Source organism: Balaenoptera musculus, chromosome 21 (assembly GCF_009873245.2).
Source record: "Balaenoptera musculus isolate JJ_BM4_2016_0621 chromosome 21, mBalMus1.pri.v3, whole genome shotgun sequence".
NCBI classification, from domain to species: domain Eukaryota; kingdom Metazoa; phylum Chordata; class Mammalia; order Artiodactyla; family Balaenopteridae; genus Balaenoptera; species Balaenoptera musculus.
This window is the reverse complement of record NC_045805.1, coordinates 31,339,274-31,355,017: the sequence shown is the minus strand read 5'-3', so window position 1 is coordinate 31,355,017 and position 15,744 is coordinate 31,339,274. Positions and strand designations below refer to the sequence as shown.

Genomic DNA, 15,744 nt, shown 5'->3' with positions numbered 1-15,744 from the left:
GACAGAGTAGAAATTCACACTCGGGTAAGCCAAGCTGAGTGGGCTGAGTGGAAAGTTCTGGTCTGAGACGTCCAAATTCTAGTCCAATTCTGATGGTAACACCCAGGGTGACATTTGGTAAGTCATTTCACTCCCATCAACCTCAGGTTTTTCACAGTTTACCGAGAGCATTGAACTAGATCACTTATTCTGTCACACTCTTTTTAGTTTTGGTATTTTGATGCCACGCTCTTATAATGTTAGAGTAAATTCTTAAGAGGGTGCATAGGGAATGGATAAAAAATAACAGAACTAGCATAAACAAAAATAACTGTGACTTCTTTTCACCTGAGTTTGAAGGAAAAAACAAGAAGATGATTCAACAAATTAAGTTTGACAAACTGCCTTTAGGAGGCATAAGAAATTAATCTTCAAAACTGGTTGGTTGCTGGGCTAAGAGGAAGTGGATAATTGAAGATGGCTCTTAGGGTCTAATGAACCATAAATCAATTAGGCTACTTTTGACATACTACCTTCAAAGTTGAATGCTCCATGGGAACTGTTACAGGAGTTATCAGAGCACTTCCTGCTTTAGGTTTTATACTTATCTTAGAGAAAGGGAGGGAGGAGAAGATGTGTATAGACAAATCAGCTTCCAAATAAATTTGTTGACAACCTGACAACCTAAGTTCAGGGTCCAACTGGGCAAAAGGTAGAGTCTTCGGAATTTTCACAGTGCACATCTATGGCCTGGAACTTATCAGTGAGCTCCATACTGATGTGAATTCAAACCATGATGGCGCCTTTGACAGACAGCCTGGCAGCCTGATGGAGTGAACAAAGGAATGGCTTGGAGATCAAGCTACCTCAGCTCTAGTACATAATTAGTAGAGTGACAGTGGGCAGGATTATTCACATGCGTGTGCCTCAGTTTACTCATCTGTACCTGGCTCATAGGTAAAGTCTCCCATCTTAGTGGTCGGTTCTCAAAAGATGTTTAATAAAAGTAGAAGGTTAAATCAAATGATCTGTTAGGCTTTTCTCAAATTCATTAGTATCTGCTATACCTCATTTGTTAAACTTCACAAAAGTATATATTCTCCTTTAATGTCATGGAAGGTTTCAAAAACAATAATATTTCTTAAGGTAAATCAAAGCAATAATAATCTTTAGAATACACTGTTCAAATACGTGCAGAACACTTCTGAGGTTCTGATATGCGTTTAGAGACCTCATCCCCACTCTACCCATGGCCAATCCACTGAAATATCTGAATGTAACTAACTTCTAGTTTTAATGTTTACACCTTTGGAATAAAGACCCAGTTGTCAAAGTTCATCATGGACCAAGTTCCCGTCGGGGTGTTTGGGATCATCCACAACCAAAACGCTTGTTCATTTCCCATTTTCTAAAATAGAACAGATTTGTCTCTGGGTTTAAAAATCAATCTTCTTATATTCACATATATGAAAAGAAAGGAGTTTTTTTCCCCCCCCCGAGGTGATTTTGTTTGCCTGTTTGTTTTAATCAGCAGTCTTTAATAATTTACTCAGCCTTATGTCAGAGAAAGTCTGTGGCAGTGTGGAATTCAACCTTAGAGCAAGGTTCTCCCCTGTTCCCGAGACAACTGTACAGCTAACTGCGCGGAAGAGATGCTGTTTTGAAGCTCCCTTACCCTGGGTCTTTGATGTATTTGGAGCAGTTGTCTCTTCAGCAGCAGCCTCTGTGCAGATACTTCAAACAAAATTATGGAGCCTGAAAGTCAGAATTTGAAGACAGCACCACCTTTGACTTTAGGAAGATTTCATATTTCTGAAGATTATGGCTTTCTTCTTCCAAATCCTCTGGTAAGGATAGGGTCTTAAAGCAGGTCAGTATAGCTTTCTTGAGAGGCTGACTTGGGTGTTTGTTTGTTTAATTGATGTGGTCATTAAGAGAGATGCAGTATAAATGCCAAGTCATTGATTTGGGACAGATAATACAAATAAGGCACAGTGTGATTACCAACAAAGGCGAAGTGACCGCTACAGCAGGGGATAGAGCAAATGGAATGTTTTAATGTCAGTTTTTTTTTTTTAATGGATTGTCAATCATTCCAGCAAATTCATGAGCAAATGTGCAGTTATCAAAAAAAAAAGAGAGAGAGAGAGAAAGAGAGAGAATTTAGATAAAGATCAATTATATGAGTAAATCAGTTTATCTTGACTTGCTAGTGGGAGAGAAAAGAGAACACAAGGGACCCTGGCTGTGTTCGAGGTTCGTAGGAGGGATTAGATATTCACAGAAATTGCTGAGAAGAGGAAAGAACCTTCGAGGACAAACAGCACCTATTTCTTTTTTTAAAAATTTATTTATTTATTTATTTTTGGCTGCGTTGGGTCTTCGTTGCTGTACACGGGCTTTCTCTAGTTGCAGCGAGTGGGGGCTACTCTTCTCTGTGGCGCTCTGGCTTCTCATTGCGGTGGCTTCTCTTGTTGCGGAGCATTGGCTCTAGGTGCGTGGGCTTCAGTAGTTGTGGCGCACAGGCTCAGTGGTTGTGGCTCACGGGCTCTAGAGCGCAGGCTCAGTAGTTGTGGTGCATGGGCTTTGTTGCTCCGCGGCATGTGGGATTTTCCTGGACCAGGGCTCGAACCTGTGTCCCCTGCATTGGCAGGCGGATTCTTAACCACTGCCCCACCAGGGAAGCCCCAGTACCTATTCCTTAATTGTTCTTAAGGCTCAACCTGTAATGCAATTCCTTTAATGGTCAGGTCTAAAATGTCAACACTTTAATGATCAGGTCTAAAATGTCAACACTTTAATGGTCAGGTCTAAAATGTCAAAACCTCAAGAGTCCTTAGAAACCATAGCTGAAGGCCAGAAGTTCTTGCCCAAAGTTATATTACTGGAAAAAGCAGAAGTAGTACTCAGGACTCTTGACACCTTTTTTCTACTACATTCTAAATAAGAGCCAAGCCTACTCAGCTAAGAATCTAGGGATCCAAAGTTACAATCACTGCAGTCATTTATTAGATCCAGTTTTTCCTTCTAGGGGTCTAATAGGGGGTTTAACTGTGATTAATGAATGATCTGGTGTTTAATGAGCTTTTATGGAATACCTTCTTCTGAGTGTGAATAGAAGAGTAAAAATGAAGATAGGATCTATTTGCTGATCCCAAAAGCCCTCTGTAGAGCTGTTAGTTGTGAGACCAAGTCACAGATCTGCAAGTAACTTGAGCATTAAAAGTAATGACTCTAGGGTGTTATGCAGAGGAGGGTTGTGGCCCAGAACACTGGACTGTGTTCTCTGACCCTGTCACTAGGGTGACCAAGAATGTCCATTTGCTAGAGGCCGAAGGGGATTCCAAGATGCAGGACTTTCCATGGTAAACCAGGAAAGTCCTGGGCAAAACAGAATTATTTAGTCACCCTAAGTTTCACTTACTAACTCTTGTGACCTAGAATGAACCACCAGCATCTCCTGACCCTCAGTTTTCACATGTACTTGGAGAGATTTAGTGTACCCCCTGCCACTGGATTGCTATGGAGTATGAAAGCACTTCCATAAATCCAGTGGAAGGTTAGAAGCCAGTTTGCACAACCCTCAGTCCAGTGCTTATTCAAAATTCCATTCTGTGTGTATAACTTGATTCAGGAATATTTCCATCATCCCTAGTTCACAAGGAAGAGTCGGTCAATGGGCCAACACTCAATTATTGGGATTAAATATATACACTGAGCTGAGAAAAATAATATTAAAAGTATGTAAACATTGGGTAGGGCCACCATGATTGTGTTTCTTTCTTTGTTGTTTCCTTTCTTATAAATAAGAAAACCAGACGGGAAACGAAAGCAACATCAAGTGTTTGTGACTTTCTGAGAAAACACAGGACTCTATCTGTCCTGTGGATTGGTTGATGGATACTCCTTAGAAGAAATTTCCATTCTGGAGCTCAGAATTTCCTGGCAAACTGGGTCTACTCTCACAGTCATGTGTCAGAGTTCTAAAGAATGCAACTCTTTGTTTCAGTTTTAATTTTCTCTCACTTGTGGAAGAATTTTAAACATCTCCCTTTCTGGGAAGAGGTAAGGAAAGAGAGTTTACATCAGAATCTGCCTCAGTTTACTCAACTGATCAGGAGAGAATCTCTCACCCATGACCAGATAACAGTGGTGTCGCAATAGATCGCAAATTGAGAAATACCAGCCACTGACTTTGCTAAGGGCATGAGTAGGCTTTGTTTGCCTTTACGTAAGCGATGGGGTGGCTATTCCTTCATGTCAATGAGCCCAGACATACTCTTTCAGCAAGCTTGGTTGTTTACCATAAATACTTAAAGCATGTGAGTGTAATCATGTACCACAGGTAGTAAATATTTTGTTATATTTCAATGATTTTATGGATGTTGGACCAATCTGTATGCTATTTCTAATAGCATTTTTATGACCAAAACTAACAAATATCGGAAACGGTTCTGATTTTTAATAACAACAGAAAAGAAAAGAAAACACAGTCAAACTAATGAATAAGCAATCATTCTGGCTTTGGGGGAAGGGGCTGACTTGGTTTCAAATACTCTATCCCACTGTTTCTATAAACTCTCAAACATCTCCAGGGTCTAATGTTTCAGTGAGGAAAATGTATACCTTTCAGACCCACGTCCATAAGGAAGCCACAGAAATCCCTTGCCAGATCGTGTGTCTGTTGTGTACGTGTGTTCGTGTGGGTGCGTGGGTGAGGAGTAATTTTTCTTTAGACATAAAGAATGTGAGGAAATTTGCTTGGCAGGAAGGGAGGAACCGAGATCGTTTATAGCAGGAGATTAGATTGGAGTGAGACCAAGGGAACTCAAACGTTAGGCTCAGGAATTTGGATTTCATGCGTCTGGTAAGCAACAATGCCCTGGTGTGTGAATTTATTCCTAGCAGAAAGTTAAGTGCAGGGTGGGTTCCAGCAATGGTTCCTGAACTGCATATCAAAATTAGCTGGGAAGCTTAAAAATTACTGATGCCAGAACCCCAGCCAGGAGTTAATTCAGAACCTCTAGCCTAACTAGCTCGGTACTTGAAAATGACAGAATACATAAAGGACAATGCAGGTCCAGGTGAGGGATGAGGGGCTACACATAGGAGGTTGTTTGTGGAAAGAAAGGTGTCATAACTATGAGAAACAGTGAGAAGAGCTTGGAAGTAGTTTAACTACTAAAACAAAGGAAAGGGAAAAACAAAACAAAAGCAAATTGTAAGGGTGCCATAGAGCAGAAGAAAAGGAATCGGGATGCTGGGAACCTTGTTCTGTATAGCGGCCAAGCAACGATTTAGGAAAAATAAAGTCATATATACTCTCCTGTCGTAATTCAAAGCACTTGAGAGGAGCAGTGGACTCCAGCTGCTTAGAAGGAAGAGTAGAAAAATAATTAACACAGGAGGCTACAGTTTTCTTTTTAATTTTTTTAAAATCTTTTAAAAAAATTTTTGGCTGCTTTGGGTCTTTGTTGCTGCTTGGGCTTTCTCTAGTTGCGGCGAGCGGGGGCTACTCTTTGTTGAGGGGTGCGGGCTTCTCATTGCAGTGGCTTCTCTTGTTGCGGAGCACGGGCTCTAGGGGCGCAGGCTTCAGTAGTTGTGGCATGCGGGCTCAGTAGTTGTGGCTCGCCGGCTCTAGAGCGCAGGCTCAGTAGTTGTGGTGCACGGGCTTTGTAGCTCCATGACATGTGGGATCTTCCCAGACCAGGGATCCAACCCGAGTCCCCTGCATTGGCAGGCGGATTCTTAACCACTGCGCCACCAGGGAATTCCCAGGAGGCTATAGTTTTCAAATAGAAAGTATAGGTAGGAAGAAATCTGATATTTCCCTGAGAAAATATTGCCATCTCTGCTAGTGTCTGGGGTATATATGCCTGATCATGTCAAATGAGATTTGAGGCAATGATGGTTATGTTACTAATATATATATTAGTATATCTACTATATTGTGGAGATAGACACAAAGAGATCAGATTTCAGAAGACTTAGTGGAGATCAATAAAGAAAGATGTGTTTGTGGGTGGGAACGGTTGGATGGTACGTGGATTTCCATGCCAAAGTTAAGGAACCGAGAGAAAAGGTGAGGCGAGCCAATGGGGAAATGGGTGGACGACGGAGATAAGAAAGTGGGAATGGAGACAGCCAAGAGGGTCCTCTAGAAACTGGGATTTGAAGCAGTGAAACACCTTAGAGTCTTCTCCCTCAGGATATCTAAGCTGTAGAAAAACTTAAGACAACATGCGGAGAGGTGAGCTGAGAGATCTAAGAAAGGACGAAAAAATCACGCATCGGAAAATACATACCTGCTATTTTCAGTCCAAAGGAGCCTCCGGGAATGAATTAATTTCCTAGGGCTGTTGTCACAAATTACCACAAATTTTGGTGGCTTAAAGCAAGAGAAATGTATTCTCTCTGAGCTCTCGAGGGCAGAAGTCTGAAATCAGGGTGTCAGCAGCAAACTCCCCCTCCAAAGTCTCTCGGGGAGAATTCTTCCTTGCCTCTTCCATCTTCTCGTGGCTCCAGGCATTCCTTGCTTCTGGCAGAAGAACTCCACTGTCTACCTCCATCTTCACATGGCCCTCTTCTCTGTGACTGCATCTTCTCCCCTTCTCTCTCTCTGTCTTCTCTTATAAGGACACATGTCATTAGATCCATCCTAATGTTGGATGTTCTCACCTTGTGATCAACTAAATGACATCAGCAAAGAACCTTTTCCGAATAAGGTTACGTTCACAGTCTCCAAGTGGACATATCTTTGGGGGCGGAAGGGGGTTGGCATGCACCATTCAACCCCCTACAGACAGTGAGGCGGAAAGATAAAGAATTAGAAGGAGGGAGATCCTGGGCAATGGAAACCGAAGCGTTGTCTTGTCCTGAGATTCCCAAAGCTGACCATACAGGAGGGTGAAAGGTAGCAAAACGAGAGGGCGCAAAACACAAAATGGTAAAGGAAACGTGAGGACACAGTTAAATAATGACTGGCTTTGTCCCATATTGTTAACTCATGTTCACCAGTATGACCTCGATGTTCTGAAGAAAAGTCACGCTCTGCTGTAAAACTGTAGCGTTGAGGTCAGAGAAAAGCTAGCATATGAGAAAACATCATAGGGGCAAAGGGTAGACAGCTAAGCTAGCCCACATGTGCTCAAGGTCCAGCCTTGTTTTTTAAATGTCAGCACAGTAATTACATGACCACAGCTGCAGAGGAAAGGAGTCTTCTCTCTTGCATAAATATAAAAGGATAATCTAGAATCACGTTTCTGAAACTGTGGCCTATGGAGTGGGGAGACAGAAGAGGAGCAAAGATACACTCCTGAGGGTGCATAAATACTAAGATTCTTAATTTTGTGTTTTTATTTTATAACTAGATATAGAAATTTCACAATTTCACAATATAGAAATGTCACAGAGATAACTTGCAATTGAAAGACATTTTCCATAAAATAAGATTTTAGTTTCTTTCTTCCTTTTTTCCAACTGAGGTCTTTGGATTCTTGGGAAATTATTCTCTGGGATCCATGAAAATTATTCCTTTAAGGCAATTCTATACACTACTCTAGTTGAGAAATAGTAGATAGTTAATATGACAAATTCTGGTTAATGGCATAGACAACACTGTAATAGTCATACTGATTGGAAGTCTAGCTAAATCTCTTACCAGTTTTAAAACCAACAGGTCATATTTGATCTCTTTTAACCTATTTTCCTTGTGTGAGGCTAATACGTCACAGGCATACTAGGAAGATCAAAGTAGGAAATCTACCACGTAAAACCCCTTATAATTCTGACACTCTGTGGTTTGAGTCTAGAACTAAATACTAGGTCAGGTCCAGCTCTGGGTCCTATTGACAAGAGGATAAGTTATTACTATACAACCTAGATTTTCTAAACCATGACCAATTTGAGAAGGAATATTTTATCACATTTCATATTATAATGTCAATATTTATCATACTAGGTGTCTTAATTTGATTTTGAAACATACAATTGTTGTAAATATCTCCCAACTGCTTTTAATCACATCTTATGACCCCATTATTGATGAAAATAAATCTTTCCATTATATATAATATCAGGTTAATGTGTACCATAAATTGACTATCCTCTGCTTGAAATCTTACTTCAGAATTCTTTTTACGATTATTTACTTTATTATTAATCTTTAGAAATTGGGAGACTGCTAAAATATGGTGGCTCGCCATGAGTCACAAGATTTTTACGAAAAACATTCTAAATGTGACTATTTTCTTACCAACTTAATAAATTCACATCAAATACAAAGTAGAAAAAATTTTTTAAGTAGGAAACTGATTATTCATAGCTCCACCACAAAATCAAAATACCTTAGTTGTCTGGGGGTAATTTATCTAAAGGTGTGTATGTTTGGGTATGTATTTGTGTATGTGTGTGTGTCCGTGTGTTTGCAAAGCTACAAAATTGTAATTCTGTTGCATATCCAAACCTGCATTGTGCGTTTTTTAACTCAATGCTATAAAATAAAACTTTGCCTGAAATTAATCAGTCTTAATAATATAATTTTAATGGTTTCATTAAAACCCACTTGCATGATAAAGCATTGCAATTTAAATGGCATTAGACATTTAGTTAATTTCAATTTTCTCGCTTTATGAATACAGCTGATGTATAAAACTTCTGATGCTTTAATTCAAACCAAATAGTTCTCACAAAAATTGCATATCTCCTTCTTAAAAGTAACTTGTAATCATGAGCTAATTTTGAGGGCATTTGTTTAGGATGTTTCCCCATTCTTCATTCTAACCTCCAGACATTCACTCTATTTCTCTAGTGTCAAATTAATGTCCCGCCCCGATCTACTATTTCTTCAATTTTTTCACTGGAATTTTATTTATTGTTTCAATCTAGTGCATATTTTTCACTACTTTGTATGTTTAAGGGCACTTAGGTTACAGATGTGAATTAATGTGAACTCTGTACTCCCAGACTAAAGAAAATTTTGAAAGAGGATGAGACCAGAACAAAAGATGTGGGCCCCCTAGGTGGATGAATTAATTTGGTGTCAACGAAGAGTTTTTAATATTTGTCCAGGCTTTATTATAGAAACACTTGAGCTCTCATTCTGGGTGGAGTGGTGGCAGAGGCGATGAACCCCTCTCTGTAACAGCTGCTGTCCAAAGCTACTGAACTTCAGTCCCAAATCTGTTTACATCCCCCAGGAAAAAGCAAAAAAAGAGGAAAAGTAAAGAAAAGAAAACCTTATCATTGCCAAGTTCCATCTTAGCAGGCATTTCAGCAACCATTTATTGTTACTTTGGTATGCCCTCAAGCAGCTTATCAAAATATTCTCTCCAAACCTTTCCTATACTTTTTCTGGGTTTTTCTGATTTTATGTATAGTAATAACTTCCCGATATCAAAATATACTCATAGTAATGCTCAATATGGATTTGTCTTTCAATATGCTATTGAATTCAATTTGATACTATTTTATTTAAGAATTGCCTTTTTGTATTCTTACACCACAGTAGTGTTATTATGTCAAGGGCTAGTCCTGGGGGTCTGTTATCTTCACAAGATGCATTAGGTGCTTTGTCCTCTGTGTCTATGCTCTGGAACAGATAATATATCACCATTCTTAAGACTGGAAAAATTTTAGGTGGTAAGTTTTTAATTATATTTTTCATTTCCTCTGTGCTTATTGGTCTATTTAGATTTCATACTTCTAGGCAAAAAAAAAAAAAAAAATTCATCTTTTAAAATTTTCCAAGTGGGGTTTTAATTCAGATTTTCAAAGTATTAGCAAAATTTATTGATAGCATTCTCCTATATTTCATTAAGAATGGAGTTTTTCTTATTTCCTATGGTAACCTTCTTATAATATATAATAAGAGTAGTAATTATTATTTAATAGGTGCTCACTTTGTGCTAGGCCTTGTGTTAACTGCACATTTCCCATTTGAGTCTCACAGTAATCTTCACTCTCAAATGACTCATGTGATAATTAAGGAGTTCAGCCCTGTCTCTGAAAACTGTCTTTTAGCTACCCACCTTTCTCTTTTCCACCCTAGTCCAATCCACCACTATTTCTCCCTGGACTATTGCCTTGTAACCCGTCTTCTTATTTCCCCTCTTGCCCAACTATAACACAGTCCCCGCATGGCAGTCAGAGTGACCCTTTAAAACAAAAATCAAATCACATCACTCCACTCTTTAGAACAAAATCCTATGTTTTAGTGTAGCCTCCAAGGCCCTCTCATGCTGCTTACCCATCTCTTCAAAGTCATCTAATATCTTTCTCCTCTTTAGTTTGCAGCGATTACACATCAGCCTCTTTCCATTGAAACTTGTCTTTTATTTCACTTAAAACCCTCTCCTTCACATTCTACTCTGTCCCATAGTTTACATTCTAATTTTTATGATCATAATATTGTCACCCAACTTTCCTTTGTTGACGTTTGCCTGCTTTAATTTCACTTAAACTTTCATTTTTTAAACTTTATTTTCTTAACCAGAAGCTGGTTTCATTAACTTAATCAGTGCTAATACAGTTTATTGTTTCTATAAAATACATTATTTTTTTAAAAGTCTGTTCTTTTCTAGATTATAAATGTGTTGAGAAGAATTATCCAAAATAGAGCAAAAAGAGGGCTGAGTTTTATTTAGTACCATCCGGAACCCTGTCCAACTAAGCAGTCTCACCTTAGGATGACTTAATTACCTAAGGGATGCTCCTTTTTTGACATGCTGCTTACTATTGATTAGGACCGAATCTCTGAAGCTGCATATTAACTTGCAGATTTTTGTTCAAAAGAGCTGCCAGTGATTTCTGTTGAGTAGAAAATAAAACCCTAAAGCTTGTGATTGTTCTGCCGTATAGGACATTAACCAATTACTATGTCTTTACCTTAGCAATTTAATTTTAACATTCTTTTTTCAAAACTCTAAACACTTCAGTTTATCAAGTGCTTTTGAACAAACTGGACCATCCTCTGAGTTCCTCATTAATAAACTAAATATATTTTGGACACACATTCCATATTTGCATGAGTCATTTTTTTTAACTTTTTGAAAATTGTACTTTGACAGATATAAAAGCGCAGAAAAAGAATAACATCAAATAGGAAACTGAAAAAATAGAAAAGAAGGCCATAGATTTTATTATTTGTGTCCATCCCACTTCTGGGTCTTCTGATTATTGGAATGAGGAGAAGAAAAACATGTAAAGTTTCTTTCAATTTCTTGTCCCCTTGTACTAACCATCTCCGCAGTCACCATTCTCCATGTGTTTACTCTCAGGAGGTACTGGAAAGTACACTGAACTCTGAGTCAGAAGAGGTTTGACCTGACCACCGACCAGATGTGTAAACTCGGGAAAGTTATAAAACTTCTCTGGCTTGAACTTCCTCTATTTTGAAATGGAAATAATGAGATAATCTATCCTAACTCACAACACAAGCGTAGATAGATGAAAGATGTAAGCACCAACAATTAAACTAGAAATTCTCTAAAAGAAACGATATTGGGACGGGAAGAACTTTCTAAGCATAATCGAAAACCCAATGGCATAAATGAAAATGTTGGTTCATTTGACTACCCTGGTATGAATGGCATTTCACACCCGCACACAGAACGCAATGACCAAAGCATGACAAGATATTCAAACTCATTAATAATCACAGAAATGTACATTTAAACAATAAAATGATAGCATACAAAATTTCTGGAAAACCACTCAAACTTCCAAGGGTCATCATTGCTAGATGAGAGGATGAGAATAAGAATAATTTTACTTTCCACTTTATAAATTTTGTGCTTTTTGACTGTCTTGCCATAAATATTGATTACATTATTTTTTTTTAAAAAAAATTATTTATTTATGGCTGTGTTGGGTCTTCATTTCTGTGCGAGGGCTTTCTATAGTTGTGGCAAGTGGGGGCCACTCTTCATCGTGGTGCGCGGGCTTCTCACTATCGCGGCCTCTTTTGTTGCGGAGCACAGGCTCCAGACGCGCAGGCTCAGTAATTGTGGCTCACGGGCCCAGCTGCTCCGCGGCATGTGGGATCTTCCCAGACCAGGGCTCGAACCCGTGTCCCCCGCATTGGCAGGCAGATTCTCAACCACTGTGCCACCAGGGAAGCCCTGATTACATTATTTTAATCATTTCTGAGAAAGGTATATTTTTGGATGGTTCTTTTATTGTTATTAAATATTGAAATAATTATAGAATTTCAGTGCAGATAATACATATTATATCTTTAAAAATAACAAAAATGTTTGGTGATGCTCTATTGTTAGATTCATATATAAACTGGCACTCCCATTATATATTACATACTATAAATGTGATTATAAATTCATGTAACTTTTCTGTAAGATAACCAAGAAGTAGCTCTTAACCTTTCCATGTGCAAAATCTTTAATCCAGTAAATCCACGTTTATAAATTTGTCCTAATAATGAGAAAACATCTAAAAACACATGTATAAGGATGACTCTTTCAAACTTGTTAATGATAGTGAAAAATTGTAAGCAATTACCAATATTCATTAATAGAATATTGAAATTGTATATAGGTTTTGAAATAGCTGTGATAGATAAGTATTAACTAATACCAAAAGGGGTGCTATTTAGTGAAAAACTCATCAGCTGATCCTGTCCCCCCATACTGTAACTTAAAACAAAATCTGGCAATCAAAAAGTAAGTAACATAATTCAATATTTTATTCAGTCTCTAGAGGAAAATCCCATTGGAAGGGTGAGTACATTTTATTTTTTAACATCTTTATTGGAGTATAATTGCTTTACAATGTTGTGTTAGTTTCTGCTGTATAACAAAGTGAATCAGCTATATGTATACATATATCCCCATATCTCCCCCTCCCTCTTGTGTCTCCCTCCCACCCTCCCTATCCCACCCCTCTAGGTGGTCACAAAGCACTGAGCTGATCTCCCTGTGCTATGCAGCTGCTTCCCACTATCTATTTTACATTTGGTAGCGTATATATGTCCATGTCACTCTCTCACTTTGTCCCAGCTTACCCTTCTCCCTCCCCGTCCTCAAGTCCGTTCTCTACGCCTGTGTCTTTATTCCTGTCCTGCCCCTAGGTTCATCAGAACCATTTTTTTTTAGATTCCATATATGTGTGTTAGCATATGGTATTTGTTTTTCTCTTTCTGACTTACTTCACTCTGTAGGACAGACACTAGGTCCATCCACCTCACTACAAATAACTCAGTTTCGTTTCTTTTTATGGCTGTGTAATATTCCATTGTATATATGTGCCACTTCTTCTTTATGCATTCATCTGTCGATGGACACTTAGGGTGAATACATTTTTAATGGATTATGAACTAGCTTTAAAATCCTTTCTCCCTTTCCTTCGGGGTCCCCACATCAGTGGTTTTCAAACTTTGGGGTACATTAGCTTCACCTACAGGGCTTGCTAAAGCACAGGCAGCTGGTTTCAGGTTCAGTAAGTCTGGGGTAGAACCCGAGAATTTGCATGTCTAACAAGTTTCCACATCATGCTGCTGCTGCTGGATGGGAACCATACTCGGAGAACCCAGAGGTTCTCAAAGCTCATGGTTTTCTTACATTTGTGGGGTGATACCAGAGTCCAAAGACTAGAACTGTTTAAAGAAGGGAGAGGATGAAGAGGAGGAAGGAAAAGAAGCCTCTAGGAATCTAAGGGGAAAGAAAAAGAGATATTCAAGAATAGAGTGTTGCTTAGATTGAGGCAAAATGTAGTATTTAAGGATTCCCATGCAAGCCAGGAAGCAGAAATCCAGGATGCTTTAATTTTTTTTTTTTTTTTTGGCTGTTCATCATGGCTTGCAGGATCGTAGTTCCCCAAACAGGGATGGAACCTGGGCCACTGCAGTGAAAGTGCCAAGTCCTAACCACTAGATTGCCAGGGAATTCCCCAGGATGCTCTAATTTAATTCTCAGAATACAATCCCCTCTCTAGGCATCAAAGAAGGAAGGACAGATTTAGTTACAGCTTTTCTACAAACCCACTTTAAAAGGCCCTTCTGAATACTCTGAGTCTGCTTCTGTGATTTTCTTTTATAAATATTATATTCCTTTGTCTCTGTAGCTGCATTCAGTTTTTGTTCATAAAACATATGCATCATATAGATGAGAGGAAAAACAAGTTGCCAGTTCAGAGTCAGTTTACCATAAATCTCTCTGCCTTTATGTGTGCGAGCGTTCTCAGCTGGGCCACTGCTCTGTAAATCCCCAAACTTGGGTCAATTAGCCGCTTTCTTCAATTCTGCACGACTGCTGAGCTCTGCTAGGGAAAATTATGCCATTATGCTTATAAATGTTCTCTCTGGGAGAAGAGTAGGGAAGCATAGTGGACTCTATCTACCTCTCAGAAGCTGAGGTACTGGATGAGGAATGCATGAGGAGAACAGGGTGTGATTTCCTCTTTGTGAATATCTGTATTGTTGGGACCCAGGACAAGTCACCCCCCAATATGCCTCAATGCATATTGATTATTTTGGGTGAAAGTTACTTAAGAAACAGTCAATTTAAGAGGAAATTTGACCCTCTTCTCTGTCTCCCTAAAAGCAGGAAATAAATCTCTCCTATGAAAGGTACCCTCCCCGCATCTGGAGATAGGACACCACCCTTACCACCAGAGGTAGGGAATTCAAGCCGAGAAGCCTGAATAAATAAAACCCTGTTACTTCTTTAATTGATGACCCCAAGACCAAACTCTGTTTAGATAAGCACCTGAAGCCTAAGTTTCTTTGTCTTGTCCATTCCTCACAGATTTATTGGCTCTTTGTCTACAAAGTATAAAAGCCTGCTTTGGCCACTTCTTAGGTCCCATTTCTATGAGACCTCTGTACACACAAACTAAAATTTCTTTCTTTTTCTCCTGTTAATCTGTTTTGTGTCAATTTTATTGACTCCTGACGCAAGAACTCAAGAGGAGTAGAGGGTAACATGTCCCCCTTCTGCACAATATCTATATTAAAGATGTTAAATTGTGATGTTTGGTGTAATTTGATTTGTTGGGAAAGCTAGTAAAGGGTGCCCAATTTGTCCTAAATTGATTCAGAGGCAAAGATAGGAAGCAGAGGATTAAATAAAGTCTATAATTTTCAAAGATTGTGTGTTGGATGTTAGATTCACCCAGTTTTATTTTAGATTCTGAGAGACAGAGGATCTCCAACAAGTGACTTATTGGTAACTTACAGATCTACAGCACTCCAAACTTATAGTTTTCAAACTTCCCTGGGTTTTTAAAGTCATTATAATGTATTATAATATACATATTATATATTGCAATATATTATTTTATTTGCATTTTTTATGTTTAATTTCCTCTTCCCTTCCCTCCGATAATTAATTTAGCACCCACCTCTCTCCCCAAGGCATATAACCTGAATCTTCACCATTTGCTGAGAAATTGAGGTCATAAGAAATGAATCCCTCAAACTCCAGACTTTCTCCTTCCAGCTCTTCACAGCCAGATGCTCCATTTGGGCTCTTCCTCTCCTCCTCCTCTGCCTCATGACCCTTTACTTTTAATTATTCCCTCTCTCCTTTCTCTTCAATCTCCGCCTCTTACACTAGCAGGCTGTAAACCGCTCAAGTTTCCCATTCGAAAGTGGGAACAGCTCTTAAACACAAACTGTCCCCTTGTTACGGCTTATGGCTCTCCCAAAAAAGTAATTCACAGTTTCAATCTCTGTTTTCTTCTCTCCTCAGCACACTAAAATTTGAACCCTGTTTCCATGACCCTGACCTGAATTTCTATGCCATATACGTG

At 38.9% G+C, this 15,744-nt stretch overlaps 1 protein-coding gene across 5 annotated transcripts in view; it reads left to right on the top strand.

The window, feature by feature from the left end:
- The first annotated feature begins 1,558 nt into the window (after window positions 1-1,558).
- The window catches only part of IDO2 (indoleamine 2,3-dioxygenase 2), a 46,918-nt gene continuing 32,732 nt past the window's right edge, over window positions 1,559-15,744 (top strand). Inside the window, exon 1 of one of the 5 annotated variants that reach the window (XM_036838558.1) lies at window positions 1,559-1,826. In XM_036838558.1, the coding sequence (XP_036694453.1) occupies window positions 1,728-1,826 (99 nt within the window). In that variant the 5' untranslated portion in view covers window positions 1,559-1,727. Of the gene's footprint in view, window positions 1,850-15,744 lie in introns of all 5 variants that reach the window. The other 4 variants (XM_036838559.1, XM_036838561.1, XM_036838562.1 and 1 more) reach the window with 4 other exon arrangements.